Source organism: Aquarana catesbeiana, linkage group LG11 (genome assembly GCF_042186555.1).
Source record: "Aquarana catesbeiana isolate 2022-GZ linkage group LG11, ASM4218655v1, whole genome shotgun sequence".
NCBI lineage: Eukaryota > Metazoa > Chordata > Amphibia > Anura > Ranidae > Aquarana > Aquarana catesbeiana.
Window position 1 is genome coordinate 137,107,434 of NC_133334.1, and position 23,184 is coordinate 137,130,617.

A 23,184-nucleotide genomic window follows, 5' to 3' on the forward strand; every position below is an offset into this window, starting at 1 on the left:
AAGCAAGCCTCACGGCCATTTAGGGAAGCTACACTCCTAGCGGGAACCCAAACCCGCCAGCACCTCGGGTGAGATTGTTCATGGGATGCGGTTCCCGCCTCCACAAACCTGTTGCATGATCTCATGAGGGTGTGGCCCTGGTCATCTGCCTGCTACGTATCCTTCTTCCCCTGGACTTTGCTGCTACATGCTTGTTTATCATTGACTTACTCACTGCCACTTCAGAACTGCCACTTAGTTGTCACTTGTACCGCTCATCCAGCACTCCACACAGCTGCATGAACTGTTTGATAGATTACTATTCCTTATCCACAGAACACACAACATTACTGTCCATCGCAAGTCACCCCTTAGCATGTGTGGTTGAATGCCTGTGAACCCGGGCTGTTTTTATGTTGCTTCTGAAAACGTTGTCATGAGAGTTTTTTAATTGTGGTGTGGTTAGGTTTGAATCCCTTTTCCACTATTGTTGTAATTACTAATAAACATTGATTGAACTGCACATATGCTGTAGTGTGTTCCCTCTGGAGTCCCTTCTGTTTCCCACCTGTGTTTCTATACCCATGTTGGGGAAGAACTTTGTGTCTAGCCCTATTTTTGACTCTGGGAACCCCACCCAGATATTTGTGCAATGTTTTCCTTTTTTTAACCTATTTTTTTATCACATAACTGTTAGTAAAGCATTTTTTTTTGCACTGAATATCCTTGATTGCAGCATTTTACCCACACCAGGCGCTGTAAGTCAGATTACTGTTTTTGTTCCTTCTGGTTGCTTTGTAGTTTGTGGATACAGTATCTTTGACATTTAAATTTTGGCAAGCACATTTGTACAAAGAAACATACTGCTTCTGTGCCAGAATATGAGTAGACCTAAAAGCTATCTGGTACCTAAGATGAAGCGTTCAAAGGACAATGGCATGTTTATTAGGTCAAAGATGTAAGTATACATATAAATATTACACAGCTTTGAATGTCCAGCCTTGGCTGGCGTCCCACACACTAGACTACATCAAAGACAAAACTTCAGAGATAACTGCAGATAATAGAGGACAAAGGAGTGCACGTTACAAAGCAATAAAATTCCATTCTTTGGTGTTATATATTGCTTTTTTTCTAGCTTTTATGATCCCTTTTGGATAGAAATACAGAGTGTTCTACTTTATTCTGTGGGTTGCACTTACAGGAAATTTGCAATGTGCCCAGAGCTGTCCAGCACTGAATTCAACAGAATTACAATGATTTTAAAGCATTTGTTAACCCCCCGCCCCCCAAAAAAAAATGGATCCTGCTCCTTTAAAGCATGTTATATGACACAGTGCTTGTCCTGTGTCATTTCGCCCCCTGTAACACCTAAAAAACCTGGCTGATCCTGCCAGTTTCTCCCCACCTTTCTGTAAACTGACCAGGTTGTATCATGGCTGCTGAGACCAGACACTGTGGTCAGTTTACATGCCTTTGTCATCAATAGCCTGCTATCTGTTCTCCTCTCTGCTCCTGTGTCCCCCTCCCCTCTTTGTCTGTGTGTGAGCCGCCCCTCCCCCCTCCTGCTGCTCTCATATCACTACCCTGTATACACCATCAGCACTGCCTCCTATTGCAGTGTCCCCCTCTGTGAATAATTTATAAATATAAATGCTGTAAATACCTAATTTAAGAGCCGAGATTGTGATCACATGACCAGCCAGCTCTCTCCTCCTCTCCTCCAGACTGACATCAGCAGAGGAATCTCAGCCCCACCCACTGCATCTCTCAAAGGAGAAAAGGAGAAAGCTGGCCAGTCATGTGATCGCAATCTCGGCAGTGAAATTAAGTATTTGCAGCATTTATTGTTATAAATCACACACAGATGGGGATACTACAATAGGAGGCAGCGCTGATGGTGTATACAGGTTAGAGTGGCTTAACAACCACTTTAATTAACCTTAAAAAATGATTAGTTACTCTATCCAATAATGAAAAGGGTACCCAATAAAATTATATCTAAAATGGTCATTAAACATACCCATGTCATACATTTTGTGTGAAAGAAGCATTGCAAATGTTCTTTTTAGCTAATATGTTTTACACTAGTGATGACATTTTTGGTTTGGATATTATTCATTGTTTCACACCATGTTTATTTTTTTGGTGGGCTTCCTATACTGAGTTCCCACTCCCCTCCATATCCTCCCATTATTTCACAAGGGTTTTATCATACCCAAGCCATGCATGTATATGCATTACAGCAGTACACTATTTTCTGAATGCATGGGAACTGTGTTAGGAACGAAAGGATGCCACATTGTTTGATAGAATTGAAAATTATCAACCTACATTATCAACCTATTTCATTGCAGCAACTCAAAATGGTATTCAGTAGTTTGACCCCCACGTGCTTGTAAGCCTGACAATGTCGGGGCATGCTCCTAATGAGACTTTGAATGGTGTCCTGGAGTGTCCTTTGATCCTGCCATTAATCTTGACTTTACATTTTGTTGCTACCACAAAGTATTTTATTTGAACATTTTCCCTTCTTTTAAGGAATATATTTCTCCCTTGGAGTAATAAGGTCCTAATATCTCATGTAGCATTTTTTCTACACACTTCTTTTTGGCTCAGCAAAATAACTTCTTTCTTTCTTTCCTCCCTCTTCTCATGCTGGCTAAAAACAGGTCACTAACCACTTGAATAATTTGTGGTATCAATCAAATATGTTAATTTTCTGTGACACTAACCTGATAGGCCAATTTTGTAGAGATGGAGTTTGCATATGTGTATGTGAGTATATATATATTTTGCCACAGTGGCGGAATTACCAGGGTCGCAACAATCGCACTTGCGACGGGGCCCAGCATTCTGCCACTGTCTGGGGGGGCCCAGCGGGGTTGCTTTTCACACACGGCACTGAGCGGAGATCATGTGTCATTGAACAATAGCACAGAGACACCGGCATTAATGTTCTATTTGCCCGTCCGTCCTCTCTGGCAGGGGATGAGAGAGGACACACAGCTGATCTCACTGCTCCCCCTTCTCCCCCCTCCCCTCTCCTCTGTGCTCCGCGGGAAATGTGAGCTCCTTAGCTTCACACTAGACTGCCCGCGGAGCACACAGGAGAGGGAGGGGGAGAAGGGGGAGCAGTAAGATCAGCTGTGTGTCCTCTCTCATCCCCTGCCAGAGAGGACGGACGGGCAAATGGAATGTTAATGCCGCCGGTGTCTATGTGCTATTGTTCCATGACACACGATCTCCGCTCAGAGCCGTGCTGTCCTGACAAGGCAGATGGCACTGATGGAAATTAATAGCATTCACTGATGAGCACTGATAGAAGGCACTGACAAGCACTGATAGAAGGCACTGATGAGCACTGATGAGCACTGATAGAAGGCACTGATGGGCACTGATGAGCACTGATAGAAGGCACTGATGAGCACTGATAGCAGGCACCGATGAGCACTGATGAGCACTGATAGAAGGCACTGATGAGCACTGATAGAAGGCACTGATGAGCACTGATAGAAGGCAATGATGGGCACTGATGAGCACTGATGAGCACTAATAGAAGGCACTGATGAGCACTGATAGAAGGAGCTGATGAGCACTGATAGAAGGCACTGATGAGCACTGATAGATGGCACTGATGGGCACTGATAGAAGGCACTGATGAGCACTGATAGAAGGCACTGATGGGCACTGATGAGCACTGATAGACGGCACTGAAGGCACTGATGGGCACTGATAGAAGGCACAGATGAGCACTGATAGAAGGCACTGATAGAAGGCACTGATGGGCACTGATAGAAGGTACTAATGGGCACTGATAGGAGGAATTTATGGGCACTGATAGAAGGCACTGATGGGCACTGATAAAAGGCACTAATTGGCACTGATAGGAGGCACTAATGGGCACTGATAGAAGGCACTGATGGGCACTGATAGAAGGCACTAATGGCCACTGATAGGAGGAATTTATGGGCACAGATGAGCACTGATGGGCACTGATAGAAAGCACTAATGGGCACTGATAGGAGGCACTGATGGGCACTGATAGAAGGCACTGATGGGCACTGATAGGAGGCACTAATGGGCACTGATAGAAGGCATTTATGGGCACTGATAGGAGGCACTAATGGGCACTGATAGGAGGAATTTATGGGCACTGATGGGAGGCACTGATGGGCACTAATAGAAGGCACTAATGGGCACTAATAGGAGGCACTGATAAAAGGCACTGATGGACACTGATAGAAGGCACTAATGGGCACTGATAGAAGGCACTGATGGGCACTGATAGGAGGCATTTATGGGCACTGATAGGAGGCACTAATGGGCACTGATAGGAGGAATTTATGGGCACTGATGGGAGGCACTGATGGGCACTGATAGGAGGAATTTATGGGCACTGATGGGAGGCACTAATGGGCACTGATAAGAGGCACTGATAAAAGGCACTGATGGGCACTGGTAGAAGGCACTAATGGTCACTGATAGAAGGCACTAATGGGCACTGATAGGAGGCACTAATGGGCACTGATAGAAGGCACTAATGGTCACTGATAGAAGGCACTGATGGACACTGATAAAAGGCACTGATGGGCACTGATAGGAGGCACTGATGGGCACTGATAGAAGGCACTGATGGACACTGATAGGAGGCACTGATAAAAGGCACTGGTGGGCACTGACAGAAGGCACTAATGGGCACTGATAGAAGGCACTAATGGTCACTGATAGAAGGCACTGATGGACACTGATAAAAGGCACTGATAGGAGGCACTGATGGGCACTGATAGAAGGCACTGATGGGCATTGATAGAAGGCACTGATGGGCACTGATAGGAGACATTTATGGGCACTGATAGGAGGCACTAATGGGCACTGACAGGAGGAATTTATGGGCACTGATAGAAGGCACTGATGGGCACTGATAAAAGGCACTAATTGGCACTGATAGGAGGCACTAATGGGCACTGATAGAAGGCACTGATGGGCACTGATAGAAGGCACTAATGGCCACTGATAGGAGGAATTTATGGGCACAGATGAGCACTGATGGGCACTGATAGAAAGCACTAATGGGCACTGATAGGAGGCACTGATGGGCACTGATAGAAGGCACTGATGGGCACTGATAGGAGGCACTAATGGGCACTGATAGAAGGCATTTATGGGCACTGATAGGAGGCACTAATGGGCACTGATAGGAGGAATTTATGGGCACTGATGGGAGGCACTGATGGGCACTAATAGAAGGCACTAATGGGCACTAATAGGAGGCACTGATAAAAGGCACTGATGGACACTGATAGAAGGCACTAATGGGCACTGATAGAAGGCACTGATGGGCACTGATAGAAGGCACTGATGGGCACTGATAGGAGGCATTTATGGGCACTGATAGGAGGCACTAATGGGCACTGATAGGAGGAATTTATGGGCACTGATGGGAGGCACTGATGGGCACTGATAGGAGGAATTTATGGGCACTGATGGGAGGCACTAATGGGCACTGATAAGAGGCACTGATAAAAGGCACTGATGGGCACTGGTAGAAGGCACTAATGGTCACTGATAGAAGGCACTAATGGGCACTGATAGGAGGCACTAATGGGCACTGATAGAAGGCACTAATGGTCACTGATAGAAGGCACTGATGGACACTGATAAAAGGCACTGATGGGCACTGATAGGAGGCACTGATGGGCACTGATAGAAGGCACTGATGGACACTGATAGGAGGCACTGATAAAAGGCACTGGTGGGCACTGACAGAAGGCACTAATGGGCACTGATAGAAGGCACTAATGGTCACTGATAGAAGGCACTGATGGACACTGATAAAAGGCACTGATAGGAGGCACTGATGGGCACTGATAGAAGGCACTGATGGGCATTGATAGAAGGCACTGATGGGCACTGATAGGAGACATTTATGGGCACTGATAGGAGGCACTAATGGGCACTGACAGGAGGAATTTATGGGCACTGATGGGAGGCACTGATGGGCACTGATAGGAGGCACTAATGGGCACTGATAGAAGGCACTAATGGCACTGATAGGAGGCACTGATAAAAGGCACTGATGGGCACTGATAGAAGGCACTAATGGGCATTGATAGAAAGCACTAATGGTCACTGATAGAAGGCACTGATGGACACTGATAAAAGGCACTGATGGGCACTGATAGGAGGCACTGATGGGCACTGATAGAAGGCACTGATGGGCATTGATAGAAGGCACTAATGGGCACTGATAGGAGACATTTATGGGCACTGATAGGAGGCACTAATGGGCACTGATAGGAGGAATTTATGGGCACTGATGGGAGGCACTGATGGGCACTGATAGGAGGCACTAATGGGCACTGATAGAAGGCACTGATAAAAGGCACTGATGGGCACTGGTAGAAGGCACTAATGGTCACTGATAGAAGGCACTAATGGGCACTGATAGGAGCCACTGATAAAAGGCACTGATAAAAGGCACTGATGGGCACTGATAGAAGGCACTAATGGTCACTGATAGAAGGCACTGGTAGACACTGATAAAAGGCACTGATGGGCACTGATAGGAGGCATTGATGGGCACTGATAGGAGGCACTGATGGGCACTGATAGGAGGCACTGATGAGCACTGATAGGCCACATTGATGAGCACTGATAGGCAGCACTGATAGGAGGCACTAATGTGCACTGATAGGCTGCACTGTTAGGTGGCATTGATGGGCACTGATAGGTGGTACTGATGGGCACTGAGGAACACTGATAGGCAGAACTCAGGCAGTATTGATGGGCTTTGAAGGGCAGAATTGAAGAGTACTGATAGGTGGCACTGATGGACGCTGTTAGGCGGCATTAATGAGCACTGATAGGTGGTGCTGATAGGCTGAATTGATGGACACTAATAGGCGGCATTAATGAGCACTGATAGGTAACACTTGTAGGTGGAAGTGATGGGCACTGATAGGCGGCATTGATGAGCACTGATAGGCAGCACTGATGGGCACTGATAGATGGCACTGATGATTGGGGCACTGGTTATCAGCGTAAACAATTTACTGATATTCTTGACAGTTAACAGCAGTCCTTTCCTAACACAGACACAGGGTGTGAGGAAAGGGCTGTGGATAACCGGCAAGTCTGTTTACATGTGATCAGCTGATCACATGGTAAAGGGCCGCTGTGATTGCGCTGGATGCACGTCCCAGGGGTCATGCGGGAAGCACGGTTTTGGGAGGATGTCCATGGACACCCTCCCAAAATTGGAAGCCCGGGGCTCGGATGGAAGGGGGGCAGGGGGGCCCATCATGGTTTCTTGCACCGGGGCCCTGAAGGTTCTAGTTACGCCTCTGTTTTGTCATATCTGTTTCAAACTAGCTACGACTAAGGCTATTGCCGAAACGCGTCAACTTTATTGTTTTATTGTCACTCTGATGTACCAATAAACAACACTTCAAGGATTACAGTTTTGCCGGCTTTCCTTATTACTGTTGCATTGGAGTGTGTTGGGACACATTGAGCCTCGGCACCTGTGAGTGGACCTGGTGTATGGATTGAGTTGTCCCTGCAGAGAGCGCTGTTACCTTTCTTCTTTTCCGGGCTTCTAGATGGACCACCAATGTAAGGGAGGATCGAAACTGATCACAAATGTAAGTTTGGATTTTTTTAACGATTACCAATATAAAGAGGAATTTACACTGACCACTAATGTAATAGGGGCATTCACAGTAACCACCAATGTAAAAAGGGGTTTACACTGACCACCAATGTAAGGGGAACCTTCACACTGGCCACTAGTGTGAATGAAAGGATTGTACACCAAGCCCTAATGTAATGAGAAGATTTACACTGACCACCAATGTAACAGAGACATTTAGCCTGCATTCACATTTGTGTGTGTCGGGAATACATGCAAAATCTCTTTTCTGACACCACAGAAACATGCTGCCCTTTAGCAGACACACAGCAGTGCCATTAATTGTTAATTTAACAAGCCCCTTGCTCGCTCGGTTCCACTCTCCCGACACTCCTCTGCAGCTATTGAATCAGATTGCAACGTCTGATGGTTCGGTCATCCGATGCTCCGGGACTAGAACTACAGCTCTGTGCCGTTCTAGTCCAGTTGTGATAGCTCAGAACAAACACCAGGCAGGCTGTATGTAAGTTCAAACAGGACTATCCTTTATTGCAAAATACAGGCTTTTATACACTCAAAGTGGAGGTGCAGACCTCCTGCTCATATTACTCTAACAATACAGCTGTAACCCAATTAACCTAATTAACATGAGCTAATTAACTAACCCCTTTAGACAGCCTAGATGACTCAGATATGACCGTTAGGCCAGACTGGCCGTCTTGTAGTTCAGAAAATCCAATCAACATTATCACAATCAACATAGACTCTTCTTCACACAATAGCAGAGTTAATTAACACAAATAACAATGGGGATCTAATGACTCTTAGTAGACTTATTTACAATACACATTTTAACAGACAATAGACAGACAGGTGTTGGAATTTACATCAGCATCTCCTAACAGTATCTGTCCCAGCATTATGAATCAGCCACTATTCCAATATGGACCAGGACCCGAATCCACAGTAATACCACCTCAAGGGTCCCAGGCATACAGCTCACAAAGAGCACCGTTCCCCCAAATGCAAGGGCCCCCGATCGATCGGCAAGAGGCTAGCATACAGTCCCCTCCAAAAGTCTCTTTCCCCGCTAGGTCTGTCACATTTCTCCCCTTTCAGCAGGAGACTAACACAGGAGGAGACCCCAGACGGGTTGACTCCGAAGTTAGTCAGTAGTTCCAGTCCTCTAATGCCTGTACCCACACAGTACCTCAAACAAATTGTTCCAAACAAAGCATTACTCACCCAGCCAACCTCTGCCTCTCTCAGAGAACATATCTGCCGCTGGGGAGAGGCCTGGACTGGCCCTTCTCCCTGGAGTCCTTTCTACCGTTGGAGAGAAGACAGGGTGTCTGGGCTCACTCCGTCATGCTGTTGGGGATCTGGGCCGACTGCCCAGCATCCCTGGGGTATACAGGTGGAGACTGAAGTCCCATCCACCTTCACAGGACATCCATCCTTTGTTAGTTGAGGGCAGAGTCCAGCAGTACTCGGCCCTGTTGCCAGCCCTTCTGCTGGAAAACCCACACCATCTGCTCCGGCTAACTGTTGGGGAGGGACGATGAACACCTCCTCTCCCTTCTCCCCCTGTATCCTGATCTGCTGCTGGGAAGTGACCACCTCCTTCTCACCCTGAGCCTCCGGAACCGCCGCAGGTGTAGGGCAGAGACCTTGGACCCTCTGTCCAGTTGCCAGCGCTTCAGCTGGGGAAGTTCCTTGTGACTTCACAGATACTTCTGTTGGTGCTGGGCAGAGCATAGTGAAGTTTGGCCCCAATAACAGCTCCTCTTCTGCTGGAGGCTCACCAGGTTGTTCTTCCTCAGCAGAAAAGTCTATCAAATCCCCTGTCTCTGCAACTGGTGTCTGGGGATAAAGGGTCACCATCTCCTCTCCGTGGAATCCAGAAGATGCTATCAGTGCTGGGCAGAGCACAGTAAAGTTTGGCTCTAATAACAGCTCTTCTTCTGCTGGAGGCTCACCAGGTTGTTCTTCCTCAGCAGAAAAGTCTATTAAATCCCCTTTCTCTGCAACTGGTGTCTGGGGATAAAGGTTCACCATCTCCTCTCCATGGAACCCAGAAGATGCTATCAGTGCTGGGCAGAGGTTAGCAGAGCTCTGCCCTGTTGTCAGCACTTCAGGTTTGGGGACGGCAATCTTCAGATTTTCCACTGCCGATTCTCTGGCATTCTGCTGGACAGGCACATTCCTCCATCCAAGATCATCCAATGCAGAAACGGGTTCATCAAGGTCAGTCAGCACTTGCTGCATCCACCATAAGACCTCCGCCTCCATAGCTGCGGGTGCAGGTTGGCAAAGCACACCGTTACTCTGCCACATTGTCAACTCTTCAGCCAGGATTTCAGAGTTGTCAACTGGCATTTCATGATAGTCCCTGGCAAAGGGAGCACAACCCTGCTGCTGAGCAGAGTCTAACAGCTGTTTGTAGGCGATCTCCAACTCCCATTCCTGAACGGCCAGAAACTCAAAATCTTCCAGTGCCCAGTGCACTTCTGAGACATTCAGTCTCTGCTCTCTGTGCTCCATTATTTCCTCCAAACGCCACTCCCGATCACTTCCAAAGTCAGGGTCCCTGGACAGCCTCCAGTATAACAATCCCAGGCCATCGTAGTCAAAGCCTTCCGTGGGGCTGTCATCCGCTGTCCATGGGCACACTTGGGCTACATACCACTGGAGGGCTCTGTAGCTCTCGTCCAACTGCATTTCTGTCCGGATCAGCCTGCTTAACTTGGCTGTCCACTTCTGGTTCAGCTGTTCCCCCAAAAACAGCATTCGCACTTCATACTGCGACCAGTACCTTACATGGATGGAGGGGAGAACTTTTCCCTGGTGTCGCTGCTCACGGGCTAGCGCTTCCTTCCAGAGTTCACAGTGGATAGAATCAAACCATCCTAGTAGGACCTGCTCTGATACTGGTCCTCTGTGCTGTATCTCCTTCTCTCGCAACCTCCTTCTGAATTCCTCATCCATGGTGGCTGGTATCTCTCCTCTCCTGCTATCTGGACCTTGGATCCAGGTGATGGTTTGGATGTGTTCACGGCAAGGAAGCACGATCCCACCATTCCCTCCACGGCTCTCAAGTAAGTCTTTCAGCGTGGGTCTCCTGCAGGCTGGTTTGGAGTGTCCCAGTAACTGGAGAGCAAATCCCACGGATGCCAACCAATGTAACGAGCCCCTTGCTCGCTCGGTTCCACTCTCCCGACACTCCTCTGCAGCTATTGAATCAGATTGCAACGTCTGATGGTTCGGTCATCCGATGCTCCGGGACTAGAGCTACAGCTCTGTGCCCTTCTAGTCCAGTTGTGACAGCTCAGAACAAACACCAGGCAGGCTGTATGTAAGTTCAAACAGGACTATCCTTTATTGCAAAATACAGGCTTTTATACACTCAAAGTGGAGGTGCAGACCTCCTGCTCATATTACTCTAACAATACAGCTGTAACCTAATTAACCTAATTAACATGAGCTAATTAACTAATCCCTTTAGACAGCCTAGATGACTCAGACATGACCGTTAGGCCAGACTGGCCGTCTTGTAGTTCAGAAAATCCAATCAACATTATCACAATCAACATAGACTCTTCTTCACACAATAGCAGAGTTAATTAACACAAATAACAATGGGGATCTAATGACTCTTAGTAGACTTATTTACAATACATATTTTAACAGACAATAGACAGACAGGTGTTGGAATTTACATCAGCATCTCCTAACAGTATCTGTCCCAGCATTATGAATCAGCCACTATTCCAATATGGCAAATCCAGGGTCCCCAGAGTCTGTGTGTCCTGGGGGACCAGGACCCGAATCCACAGTAATACCACCTCAAGGGTCCCCAGGCATACAGCTCACAAAGAGCACCGTTCCCCCAAATGTAAGGGCCCCGATCGATCGGCAAGAGGCTAGCATACAGTCCCCTCCAAAAGTCTCTTTCCCGGCTAGGTCTGTCACAGTTAATGACACCCTCATGCATCGGCTGAGATGTGCGTATTCACATGCACCAAAATTCAGGTTGCTGTGGCACCATGTTATTTTGAAGAAGGGTTCCACCTCCAATTTGCTTACCTTTGCAGAACAGGCTGATGTTAGGCTTAATGACTATAGTTGTAGGCAGGATTTTCAAGCATGCTCCTTTACCTCAGCATTCAGCAGAAGTGATGGTAGATATGACCTCAGGGGGACATATTATACATATGAATTGCCTCCACTATTTACATATCAATGCAGGTTATTTACATGTAAGCACAGGGTCAGCAGGTGAGTCATCTGTACATGGCAACAGGGCAGAGCTGGGCAGCAGCAACAGAACTTTTGAGATATCGGGACACAGCACGGGACTAAAACTTCAAGGGATAAAACCTCAAGGGATAAGGGCATTTAAACTGGGATAGTTGGCAAGTATGAGGCAGCTGCTTTGGGCCCCACAACAATGATGGGGCCCAGGGCAGCTGTCCCCTTTGCCCTGCCTTCAGGGCCGATCCTGGCGGGTGCGCGGGGTGCTCTGCACCCCGGTGCTGCAGAGGGGGGGCGCCAAAGTGTCAGACTGCTCTCCTCCCTCCTCCTCTCCTTTTGTCACACACAGAGCCGTTTCCGGTTTAAGGCAGCTGCTAGGGCGACAGGAAGGCACCGAAGCCGGGAGTTACAAAATGTCCCTGAAGAAAAGTTACGCTAGCTCAGCAGCACAGAGCACACCATGACAGGCAGCACAGCCCCCACAATATGAACTTCAGAAGTTCAGCCGCTGTTTCCAGTGGCAGAATTACCTGGGTCGCACTTGCGCCCTGGCATTCCGCCAATGTGGGGGCCCCCAAGACCCTGCATCTCCCCCTGTACCTCTGGGCCGACTGGCATCTCTATACAGGGGAGGGGACAGGAGGGGGGCGATCACCAGTTCTGTGATGTCCCTCCAGCCAGCACAGTTCACTTCCCGAGTGTCAGTGTATACAATGAAGAGGGGAGGGGCCTCTAACCCGAGCAGGCACCAGATTCAGTGCACAAGTTTGTCCCTCTGCTTGTACACTCTGAGTCTTGCTCGGGTCAGAGGCTCCTCCCCTCTCCACTGTATACACTGACACTCGGGAGGTGAACTGTGCTGGCTGGATGGACATCAGATATCACAAGGATGTACAGGGGCTGCTGCTTGGACTTCTCATGTAAGGTAAGCCCAACACTGCCCCCCCCACCTGTGACACTGACCCCCCCAGCATTGACATTCCCCCCACCTGTGACACTGACCCCCCCACCAGTGACATTTCCCCCCACCTGTGACACTGACCCCCCCCACCAGTGACATTCCCCCCACCTGTGACACTGACCCCCCCACCAGTGACATCCCCCCACCTGTGCCCCCGCCTGTGACACTGACCCCCCCACCAGTGACAGTTCCCCCCCACCTGTGACACTGACCCCACCACCAGTGACATTCCCCCCCACCTGTGACACTGACCCCCCCCACCAGTGACATTTTCCCCACCTGTGACACTGACCCCCCACCAGTGACATTCCCCCCACTTGTGCCCCCGCCTGTGACAATGCCCCCCCACCAGTGACATTCCCCCCCACTTGTGACACTGACCCCCCCACCAGTGACATTCCCCCCTACTTGTGCCCCCACCTGTGACAATGCCCCCCCACCAGTGACATTCCCCCCCACCTGTGACATTCCCCCCACCGGTGCCCCCACCTGTGACACTGCCCCCCACCTGTGACACTGACCCCCCACCTGTGACAATGCCCCCCACCTGTGACACTGGCCCCCCCAACTGTGACAATGCCCCCCCAACTGTGACACTGCCCCCCACCTGTGACACTGCCCCCCCACCTGTGACACTGGCCCCCCCACTGGTGACACTGGCCCCCCCACCTGTGACACTGGCCCCCCCACCTGTGACACTGGCCCCCCCATTGGTGACACTGGGTCCCCCACCTGTCACACTGGCCCCCCCACTGATGACACTGGGTCCCCCACCTGTCACACTGTCCCCTTGCAACAATACCCCCCTGTCATACTGCCCCTCCATTATTCTGCCCTCTCGTCACACTGCCCCCTTCTGTCATATTTACCCCCCTCCTGTCACACACCCCCCCCCGTTATACTGCCCCCTCTTGTTACACAGCCCCCCTCCTTTCACAGTGCTCCCTCATTACACTGCCCCCTCCTGTCATACTTCCCAGGTATCCTTTTCCTGTCACACTTCCCCCCTCTTGTTACAATATCCCCCTGTCATTCTGCCCACTCCTCTCACACTACCCCCATCATACTGCTCCTTCTTGTCACACTGTCCCCCTTCTTTCACACTCCCCCTTCCGGTCACACTTTCCAGATACTGTGAACTCTATTAATGGCATCTAATGGCAGTCAGGGTGCCATTGTCTAGCCTGTAGAGATCTGTGCGTCCCTCCATGGATATGCCTCTCCAGACCATCATTGACCTATCACCAAACCGGTCATGCTGAACAATGTTACAGGCAGCATAACGTTCTCCATGACTTCTCTAGACCCTTTCATCTCCTTCACATGTGCTCAGGGTGAACCTGCTTTCATCTGTGGAAAGCACAGGGCACCAGTGGCGAACCTGCCAATTCCGGTGTTCAGTGGCAAATGCCAAATGAGTTCCATGGTGCCAGGCAGTGAGCACAAGGCCATCCTCATGAAGTCTGTTTCTGATTGTTTGGTCAGAGACATTCATTCCAGTGGCCTGTTGGAGGTCACTTTTGTAGGGCTCCGGCAGTGCTCTTCCATTTCTCCTTTCACAAGAGAGGAGATACCAGTCCTGCTGATGGGTTAGGGACCTTCTACAGCCCTGCCCAGCTCTCTTAAAGTAACTGCCTGTTTCTTGGAATCTCCTCCATGCTCTTTAGACTGTGCTGGAAGACACAGCAAACCTTCTGGCAACGATACGTATTAATGTGCCATCCTGGAGGAGTTGGACTGCCTGTGCAACCTCTATAGAATCCAGGTATCCCCTCACGCTACCAGTAGTGACACTGACCCTAGCCAAATGCAAAACTAGTGAAAAACAGTCAGAAAAGATGAGTAGGGGGAAAAAATGTCAGCGGCCTCCATCTGTAAAACCATTCCTGTTTTGGAGGTCCTCTCATTGTTGCCCATCTAGTGCATTAACACCAAAGCAGCTGAAACTGATTAATGACCCCCTCTGCTACTTAACTGATCAGATCAATATCCCAGGAGTTTAATTGACTTGACGCTATACTCTGATTAAAAAGTGTTCCTTTAATTTTATTGAGCAGTGTATATATATATATATATATATATATATATATATATATATATATTTATATATATATATATATATATATATATATATATATATATATATATATATATATATTTATATATATATATATATATATATATATATTTATGGTTGGAGCCCTATGTCCGGTATGTACATGAATACCACTTACAGTAAAGATAGGACTTACCATCGGAAATGGACCTGAAAGTGTGGACTTAGCATATGAAATGGACCTGAAAGTGTGCCTTGGTCTAATGGCCGGTATGCCAAAATAAGGGGGCATACCCTGGTTTAAGAAATGGTTATTCTGTAAGAGAAATGAATGAAATGAATAGTTTGAGAAATGCTGTGAAATGGGGATGGGAGGGTGGGTATCGCGCACAGGAAACCGACAAGCACCACAGGTGAGCGGGCTGCTTAAGTACCCCCCCGGGCTCCTCCCATAAATTCAGGCCACCATACTGGCCTTCCTACTTATGGTTGGAGCCCTATGTCCGGTATGTACATGAATACCACTTACAGTAAAGATAGGACTTACCATCGGAAATGGACCTGAAAGTGTGGACTTAGCATATGAAATGGACCTGAAAGTGTGCCTTGGTCTAATGGCCGGTATGCCAAAATAAGGGGGCAAAAACATTCAGGTAGGGTTATGATTTTATTGATTTTCAATTATTTATTGAGCCAATTTGGAGAATGCCTGTGCCATCTCTGTTTGTGGGTTGGGGATATACCGGGCGAAGCAGGCTGACTTCCACCTGCCCAGTCTTTTGATGATGTGGTCCGGAACCCCGTGGCGGGATGCCGCGGAGGCTGCTCCGATGCGAAACGAGTGTCCGGAATACTGACTAGGGTTAAGATGAAGATTGCGGAGAAGTATTCTTATGTGTTCCACAAACTGAGAGGCGTTTAAGGGTTTAACTGGGAACGGTAGAAGGGGACTGCTGTCTGGTTGTTCAGGCAGGAGTGACAGGAGCCGGTTGAGTACGGCGACTGGACACCAGCTGTTGTCGGTTTTGTAGAGGTGAATGTTCGCTCCTGAGCCCGTTTGCTGGGTTTTAGAGACCTCGAGGTGCAGGATGAAGTGGTCTTGGTATCTAAGTAAGTGTCGTCTGCGTAATACTCGGTCTGTGGGTTTGTTAGAGGTGAATTCGCCAGGGCGCATGAACCCATAGTACGCTAGATATATCGCTGCTTGTAAGACCGTGCTGCGGAGCAGACCGAATGGCGAGGTAGCCAGAATAGTTGACATGTCCCTAAAGATGGGTCCCGTAATGGGCAAGCGCTTAGTGCTGATGACTGGTTGTTGTTTCTGGATTCCCCTTAAAACGGCTCGTATAGCGTGAGATGAGAATAGTGAAGATTTCGTGGGGTCTTCAAGCGCCATAAAATGTTGAATGCCGGCTAGGTATAGCCGGATGGTATTGTAGGATAAGGCCAACTGCGTGTGGCAGTGTGCAGTGAAGGCCAGTACCTGCTTGATATCTGTTGGTCCTTTACTGCAGGACGTGAGGAATTTGTTGAAGGCCTTCCAAGCTGTCTGGTAGGCTTTAAGTGTGTTGTAGGAGAGGGAATGATTTATGAGTTGTGTAGCTCCGTGTAAATGTTGATCTAGTCCAGGGTCAGTTGTGACCAGACAGGGATAGGGGCCGACATTGGATCGGCATCGGGAACCTGATTGAAAAAGGAGGAATAATTGAAACGTGACAGTGCGTCAGCTGCTGAATTGTATCTACCGGGAATAAATGCACAGTGTATATTGAACTGATGTTGTAAAGACAGTTGTACCAACCTGCGCAGGAAGGACATGACTGCTAGGGACTTGGACCTGCCTTTGTTGATGATGTCTGCCGTGGCCTGGTTGTCGGTGCTAAAGACTACAGTTTGTCCTGTCCAGTGGTGGCCCCAGAGTTGTGCGGCTGCCACTATGGGGTAAAGCTCAAAGAGGGCAGATGTTTGGGAAAAGCCGGGTATCAATAGTATCTGTTGAGGCCAGGGTCCTGAAAACCAATGATGGCCAAAAATTGCCGCGAAACCTGTGGAGGCTGCGGCGTCCGTTACCACCTGGGGTGAATGGACCGAAACTATAGGTATGAATAGAGATATGCCATTCCAGGCGGACAAGAATTCCTCCCACATGGACAGGTCCGCTATGGCTGCGGAGTCTAAATTCAGAATCTGATCAGGGTCTTGAGTTTCCGACAGAAATCTGAGTAGGCGTGATACAAATGTGCGGCCTTGTGGAATAATTCGCATAGCGAAGTTGAGCATACCCAGGAGGGACTGCAACTGTTTTTTGGTACAGTCCTTGGTGTGTGTAAACTCGTGAAGGACTGCCCTAATGCGTGATAGTTTGTCGAGGGGGAGACTGGCTTGCATTGCGCAGGTATCCAAGCTGACCCCGAGAAAAGTGATGCTATTTGCTGGGCCATCGACTTTGTGCTCGGCAATAGGAACATTGAGGTTTCCAAAAATTACCCTAAGTTTGTCGAGATCTCCTGGGGGCTTGCTGGGTGGTTCTATCAGTAGGAAGTCATCTAGATAATGGATGACTTCATGGCATTGACCCTTGTGTAATAGTATCCAACCGAGGGACTGGGCGAACGTGTCGAAGAGCCACGGGCTACTCTTCGAACCGAAGGTGAGCTTTGTAGCAAAATAATATGCTTCCTTCCACTTGATGCCATGCCAGCACCAAAGGGATGGGTGGATGGGCAGGAGCTTGAAGGCATCCGAGATGTCGGCTTTGGAGAGCCAGGCGCCTGTGCCTGCTTTGATGATCGCTTGTATTGCCATGTCCACGGAAGAATATTTTAGGGAAAACTCCTCGGAGGGGATCAGGGAATTGAGACTGGGTATGTGGGAAGAATGAGGCGCAGACAAGTCGTACACCAAACGCAATTTATTTGAAAACTTGCCCTTGACAAGCCCAATAGGGCTGACTCTCCATGTGTTGAAAGGGGGGCAACTGAAAGGGCCTATCACGTAACCTCGATCCACCTCTGCCTGTAAGAGCTGATCTATGGCTTGTTCGTCAATGGCTGCCGAACGAAGATTGGCACATTCGTGGGTAGTGTGGGGTAGTGAAATGAGGCCGGTGTGAAAGCCTGCTGTGAAGCCTTGGATAAGGAAGGTGGCCAGGGAAGGGGTGGGATGTGAAGTGAGATACCATCCTAACCATAAGAGGTTGATCCGGCTTAGTCACGCCTTCTTGTGTTGCTTGACTTCACACAAAATCCTAGGGTGTGCTCTATGACATAAGGTGCAGAGGTGAAGTAGACGGCACTGGCTGAAGTTGCAGGACCCCTGATTAAAGTTATTACAGATGGCTGCCCCTCCCACGGTTCGGACTGGGCGTCCGAGTTTGTCCACCTGAGGCGTTGGTTCAGGGATCGGCTGACCCTGTACTGAACCTGAGGTAGAGGGAAACTCGAAAGGCCGTCTGGTTGCCGTATTGGCGCACCAGGTGGCAGTGTGGGTGGAAGACTGGCAAATCGCACACAGAGGTGAGCGTAAGCCGGCAAAGTGGCGGCAGAAGAGCTCTGTATCGATGAGACTCCAATCTGTCGTGATCTGGAACTGTATGAGTCTGGCCGCGGCCTTGGCTGAAAAGGAACGATGGTAGTCGTAAAAGGCAAAACCTCCGTACTTGTGGCCCAAGTCTACCACAGTATGGAGATACAAGTCCAGCTCTTCCCGCCTGCTAGGGGTGGCTGAGCACAGGACATCTCTGAGCATGCCAAAGGCCAGGGTAAACTCTGAGACTGTTAGCTTGCGGTTCAATCTGGGGTCTTTGGCTTTAAGGACCACTGATATGTCACCCCAGGAGTAGGCTTTATTTTCTGCCAAATCATGCACGGAAATGAGGAGAGAGGCCAGGTTGACGTCCTTGCCGTCCAAGATGTCCTTCCTGATACTGGTTGGGACCAGGTGGGAGGGGTAGACAATGTGGCTCGAGCCTGAGGTACCTGCAGGAAGAGGTGTCAAGCTTTGAGTTGCCGTTGGGTCGGGGACAGCCGTGGCCGGTCGGGCCTCCAGAAGTGCAACCCTGGTTTGGATGTCTGCCACTGAGGTGGATAGAGATGACACCATCGTGTGTAATTGTGAAATGGCCGATGATATCGACTGAAGGGATGCCTGTTGGATACTGGGTCCTGCTGCTGGTGGGGGAAAGAGGAGTTTGAAAAGCTCGCCTTTCCTTGCTGTGGCGGGGAAGGGGACACCTCTGCGTCTGAGCTCTGCCGTCAGTTTGGGGATAGTCCATCCCCTAAGGGATTGCACGCTGCCGCTTTCTGAGACCGGAGAAGGTGACAGAGGGGCCGTGAGGTCTTCGCTGCCGGTCTGAGACATGGTTGCTCTGGTGAGGATTCTCTTGAGCTTTTATTTCCTGGTTGACTGTAACCTATTAGGGGTGAGATGAATTTCAAGTTTTTTCTTTGATCCGCTGAAACATACTTACCCGACTTATTCTCCCATTCCCCTTTTTTTTTTTTTTTTTTTTTACCTGGGGGGATATCGTCCAACCTGGTGCAGGGTGGACCTACTGAACTTTGACTGACCTGAGAAAAACGAAAAGGTGACAATTCGTGAAGGGATTGCTAACTGATTTTTTGAAGCAACGATTTGTATGACAATGAAACGATTCGAAATGTTTGCCTTGATTATGAATGGACTCCATGACAGAGGTCCGGCCTGGTCGTCATCATTGATTCGACCGAGAACCGGGCTCTGGAGCATGTATTGAAATGAGGCAAGTGAAAACATTGGTGCACCCGGGACGATCTGGTGCCTGTTTGATGCATCTGGATTCGAATCGGAGCACCGTATGAAATGAAATGAGAGAAATGATTATTAGACCGAGGCTTGAATTGGTTGTGCCGTGTTAGCGACTGGCAACCAACCGAGCTCTGGTATAGGTATGAAATGCTGTTTGGAACCAGCAAGGCATTCCGTAAAGAATCGGTGCATGTCAGATGCGACTGGTTCCGGAACGGTGATGCGTTGTGGGAGTGAAATGGTAGTAAGCTGCATGGCAGAGACATGGATCCATCTCCCGATGTCTGCGATTAGCTATGATCCGGACTTTGAAGCATGTATCAGAAATGAGGCCGAGCCCTGGGGTACGCCATAATGAATCGGTGCATTTCCATGCGACTGGATTCATGTGTGAACGTGATACGTGGAAATGAAATGATAACCATGACAGAAGGTACGAATTCCTGATAAACGTAACTCTGGAGCATGTATAGAAATGAGGCCAGTCCTGGGGCACGCCGAGACGAATCGGTGCATTGCCATGCGACTGGATTCATGTCGGAACGTGATAGGTGGAAATGAAATGATAACCATGACAGAGGTATGAATGACTGAAAACGTAGCTCTGGAGCATGTATAGAAATGAGGCCAATCCTGGGGCACGCCGAGACGAATCGGTGCATTGCCATGCGACTGGATTCATGTCGGAACGTGATAGGTGGAAATGAAATGATAACCATGACAGAAGGTACGAATTACTGATAAACGTAACTCTGGAGCATGTATAGAAATGAGGCCAGTCCTGGGGCACGCCGAGACGAATCGGTGCATTGCCATGCGACTGGATTCATGTCGGAACGTGATAGGTGGAAATGAAATGATAACCATGACAGAGGTATGAATGACTGAAAACGTAACTCTGGAGCATGTATAGAAATGAGGCCAGTCCTGGGGCACGCCGAGACGAATCGGTGCATTGCCATGCGACTGGATTCATGTCGGAACGTGATAGGTGGAAATGAAATGATAACCATGACAGAGGTATGAATGACTGAAAACGTAACTCTGGAGCATGTATAGAAATGAGGCCAATCCTGGGGCACGCCGAGACGAATCGGTGCATTGCCATGCGACTGGATTCATGTCGGAACGTGATAGGTGGAAAAGAAATGATAACCATGACAGAGGTATGAATGACTGAAAACGTAACTCTGGAGCATGTATAGAAATGAGGCCAATCCTGGGGCACGCCGAGACGAATCGGTGCATCTTTTTGATGCGACTGGATTCGAATCGGAGCGCGGTAGGTGACTGAAATGAGAAATGTTTTGAAATGATTTGAAATGTTAGAAATGAGTTCTAGAATGTTTCAGAAATGAGAAATGATTGGTACCGAACTGACTTGATCCGATAACTTGCAAATTGCGACTTGCTATGGCTGTTTACTGATGCATATATTTAAACACCGACATGCTAGAAATGAAGCGACGTCTGCGTCGCGGTGCTGTCGAAATGGTAACATATCGAAAGTACGAGCGATATACATTACAATAGTGAAGTGCGAGTAACGAAATTGAAAGTACGGTTTAGTGACATGACATGAAACGAAAAATGCGATATACATTGCAGTTTATGAAAAGCGAGTGAAACGAAAAATTTTGAAATTACCGTTTAGTGACCTGATATGAAAACGAAAAGTCCGACGGGACCTTACCTGCGACAGCCAAGCCAGCCGCGTGGTACAAACTACGAACGAAAAACGCGGACTTCGAAAGTTTTGAGAACGGTATCGAATACGAAATTTTGCGAGGCAAGAACTTGCGGACGCTGGTATACCGAATAGTCGGCCTAGTGACGTATATCGCGCACAGGAAACCGACAAGTACCACAGGTGAGCGGGCTGCTTAAGTACCCCCCCGGGCTCCTCCCATAAATTCAGGCCACCATACTGGCCTTCCTACATATATATATATATATATATATATATATATATATATATATATATATAAGGTCCCCGAGTTACGAACCTCCGACTTGAGAACGACTCCTACTTACAAACGGGAGGCGGTGGCAGGCACATCGGAAAACAGCGGAAAACGATGTCAGAAAACAGCGGAAAACAGCGGAAAATGACGACGGAAAACAGCAAAAACATGGGAGAACGACGTCTCTGCCGTTCTGCGCATACGTTTCCGACTTACGGACAAATCTTAAGAACAAATAGGCAGTCCCTAACCCATTCGCAACTTGGGGACTGCCTGTATGTATATATATATATATATATATATATATATATATATATGAAGGCCAGTATGGTGGCCTGAATTTATGGGAGGAGCCCGGAGGGTATTTAAGCAGCCCACCCGCCCATGCTCATTGTCGGTTCCAGTGTGTGATTTGTTACGTCAGCAGGCTGACTCTTCTGCTCACTTCATGTTCGTGAGTCTGTTGTTCCCGAATACAGTGTGTTGCGGTTGCTTATTTGTAGCTTTTCGTTCAAATCTCGCTCGCGGTGGCAGGTAGGATTCGTTACTTTGCATTCATATCTGGTCCTAATCGTTGCCATTCGTTGAATCCCCCATGTCGTGTGTTCAGTTCCCGTGGAACTTACGTAGCATTCATATGCGGTTCTTCCCGTTACTTGCCAAATCAAGTTTTTTTGTGTACGTCATGCACGCCGCCACACCACACTTTTCGGACATGTTGCATACCCACTACAGACCGATGTGGACCCAGCCGCAGAGCCATTGTCGCAGGTAGGATTCGTTGCCATCTTTTTGTCATGTCAATTCGTAGCCACTCGCAGTGTCACCCATACCATGTGTTCGGATCTCGCAGTGGAACTTACGAATCGTTCATGCATGGTTCTTCCCCCGTTACTTGCCAAAACAAGTTATCTTGTGTGCGTCATGCATGGCGCCACACCACATTCTTTGGATACATTGTATATCCACTTTGGACCGACATGGACCCAGTCGCACGGCCATTGTCACAGGTAGGATTTGTTACCATATTATCGTGTCAATTCGTAGCCACTCGCAGTGTCACCCATACCATGTCTTCAGATCCCACAGTGGAACTTACGAATCAATCGTAAGCACTCCTCTCATTCTATTTTTACACATCAAACGTTGTTGTTTTGCCTCGTGCAAAGCATCACGCCACGCCTTCCTGATACGTTGCACTCCTGCCACAGTCCGCAGCGAACCACTCGCATGGCTCACTGTCGCAGCTAAAAATTTGTCACCACTATCTTTATGTCGTGCCTATTCCTTACCATTCATTGTCCCCCAGGTCGTTCGTTAGTTTCCCCCTACGGAACCTACGAATCGGATGGATGTTGTCCTTATTCCTTGTACTACCCACTTAGGGGTTCGGTGAAACTGTCAAACAAGCCAGGTGTTTCTATAATTTTCTCACCAACACAACTTCCATTCGTTGAGACCCTGCATCCTCGCAAACCGTATCAACAGCCTGTCCCTCTTGTTGAGACTCTTGCAAAAGCAATATCAACTCAGCTACCCCTCACTTATTAAC

General features: G+C 48.5%; 1 protein-coding gene across 1 annotated transcript; it reads right to left on the reverse strand.

The window, feature by feature from the left end:
• Positions 1–15,389: 15,389 nt before the first annotated feature.
• On the reverse strand, positions 15,390–17,825 carry LOC141112997 (uncharacterized). The gene has a single exon (XM_073606072.1). It carries the CDS (start codon positions 17,686–17,688, stop codon positions 16,504–16,506), a length of 1,185 nt encoding a protein of 394 aa, XP_073462173.1. The 5' UTR covers positions 17,689–17,825; the 3' UTR covers positions 15,390–16,503.
• Positions 17,826–23,184: the final 5,359 nt, after the last annotated feature.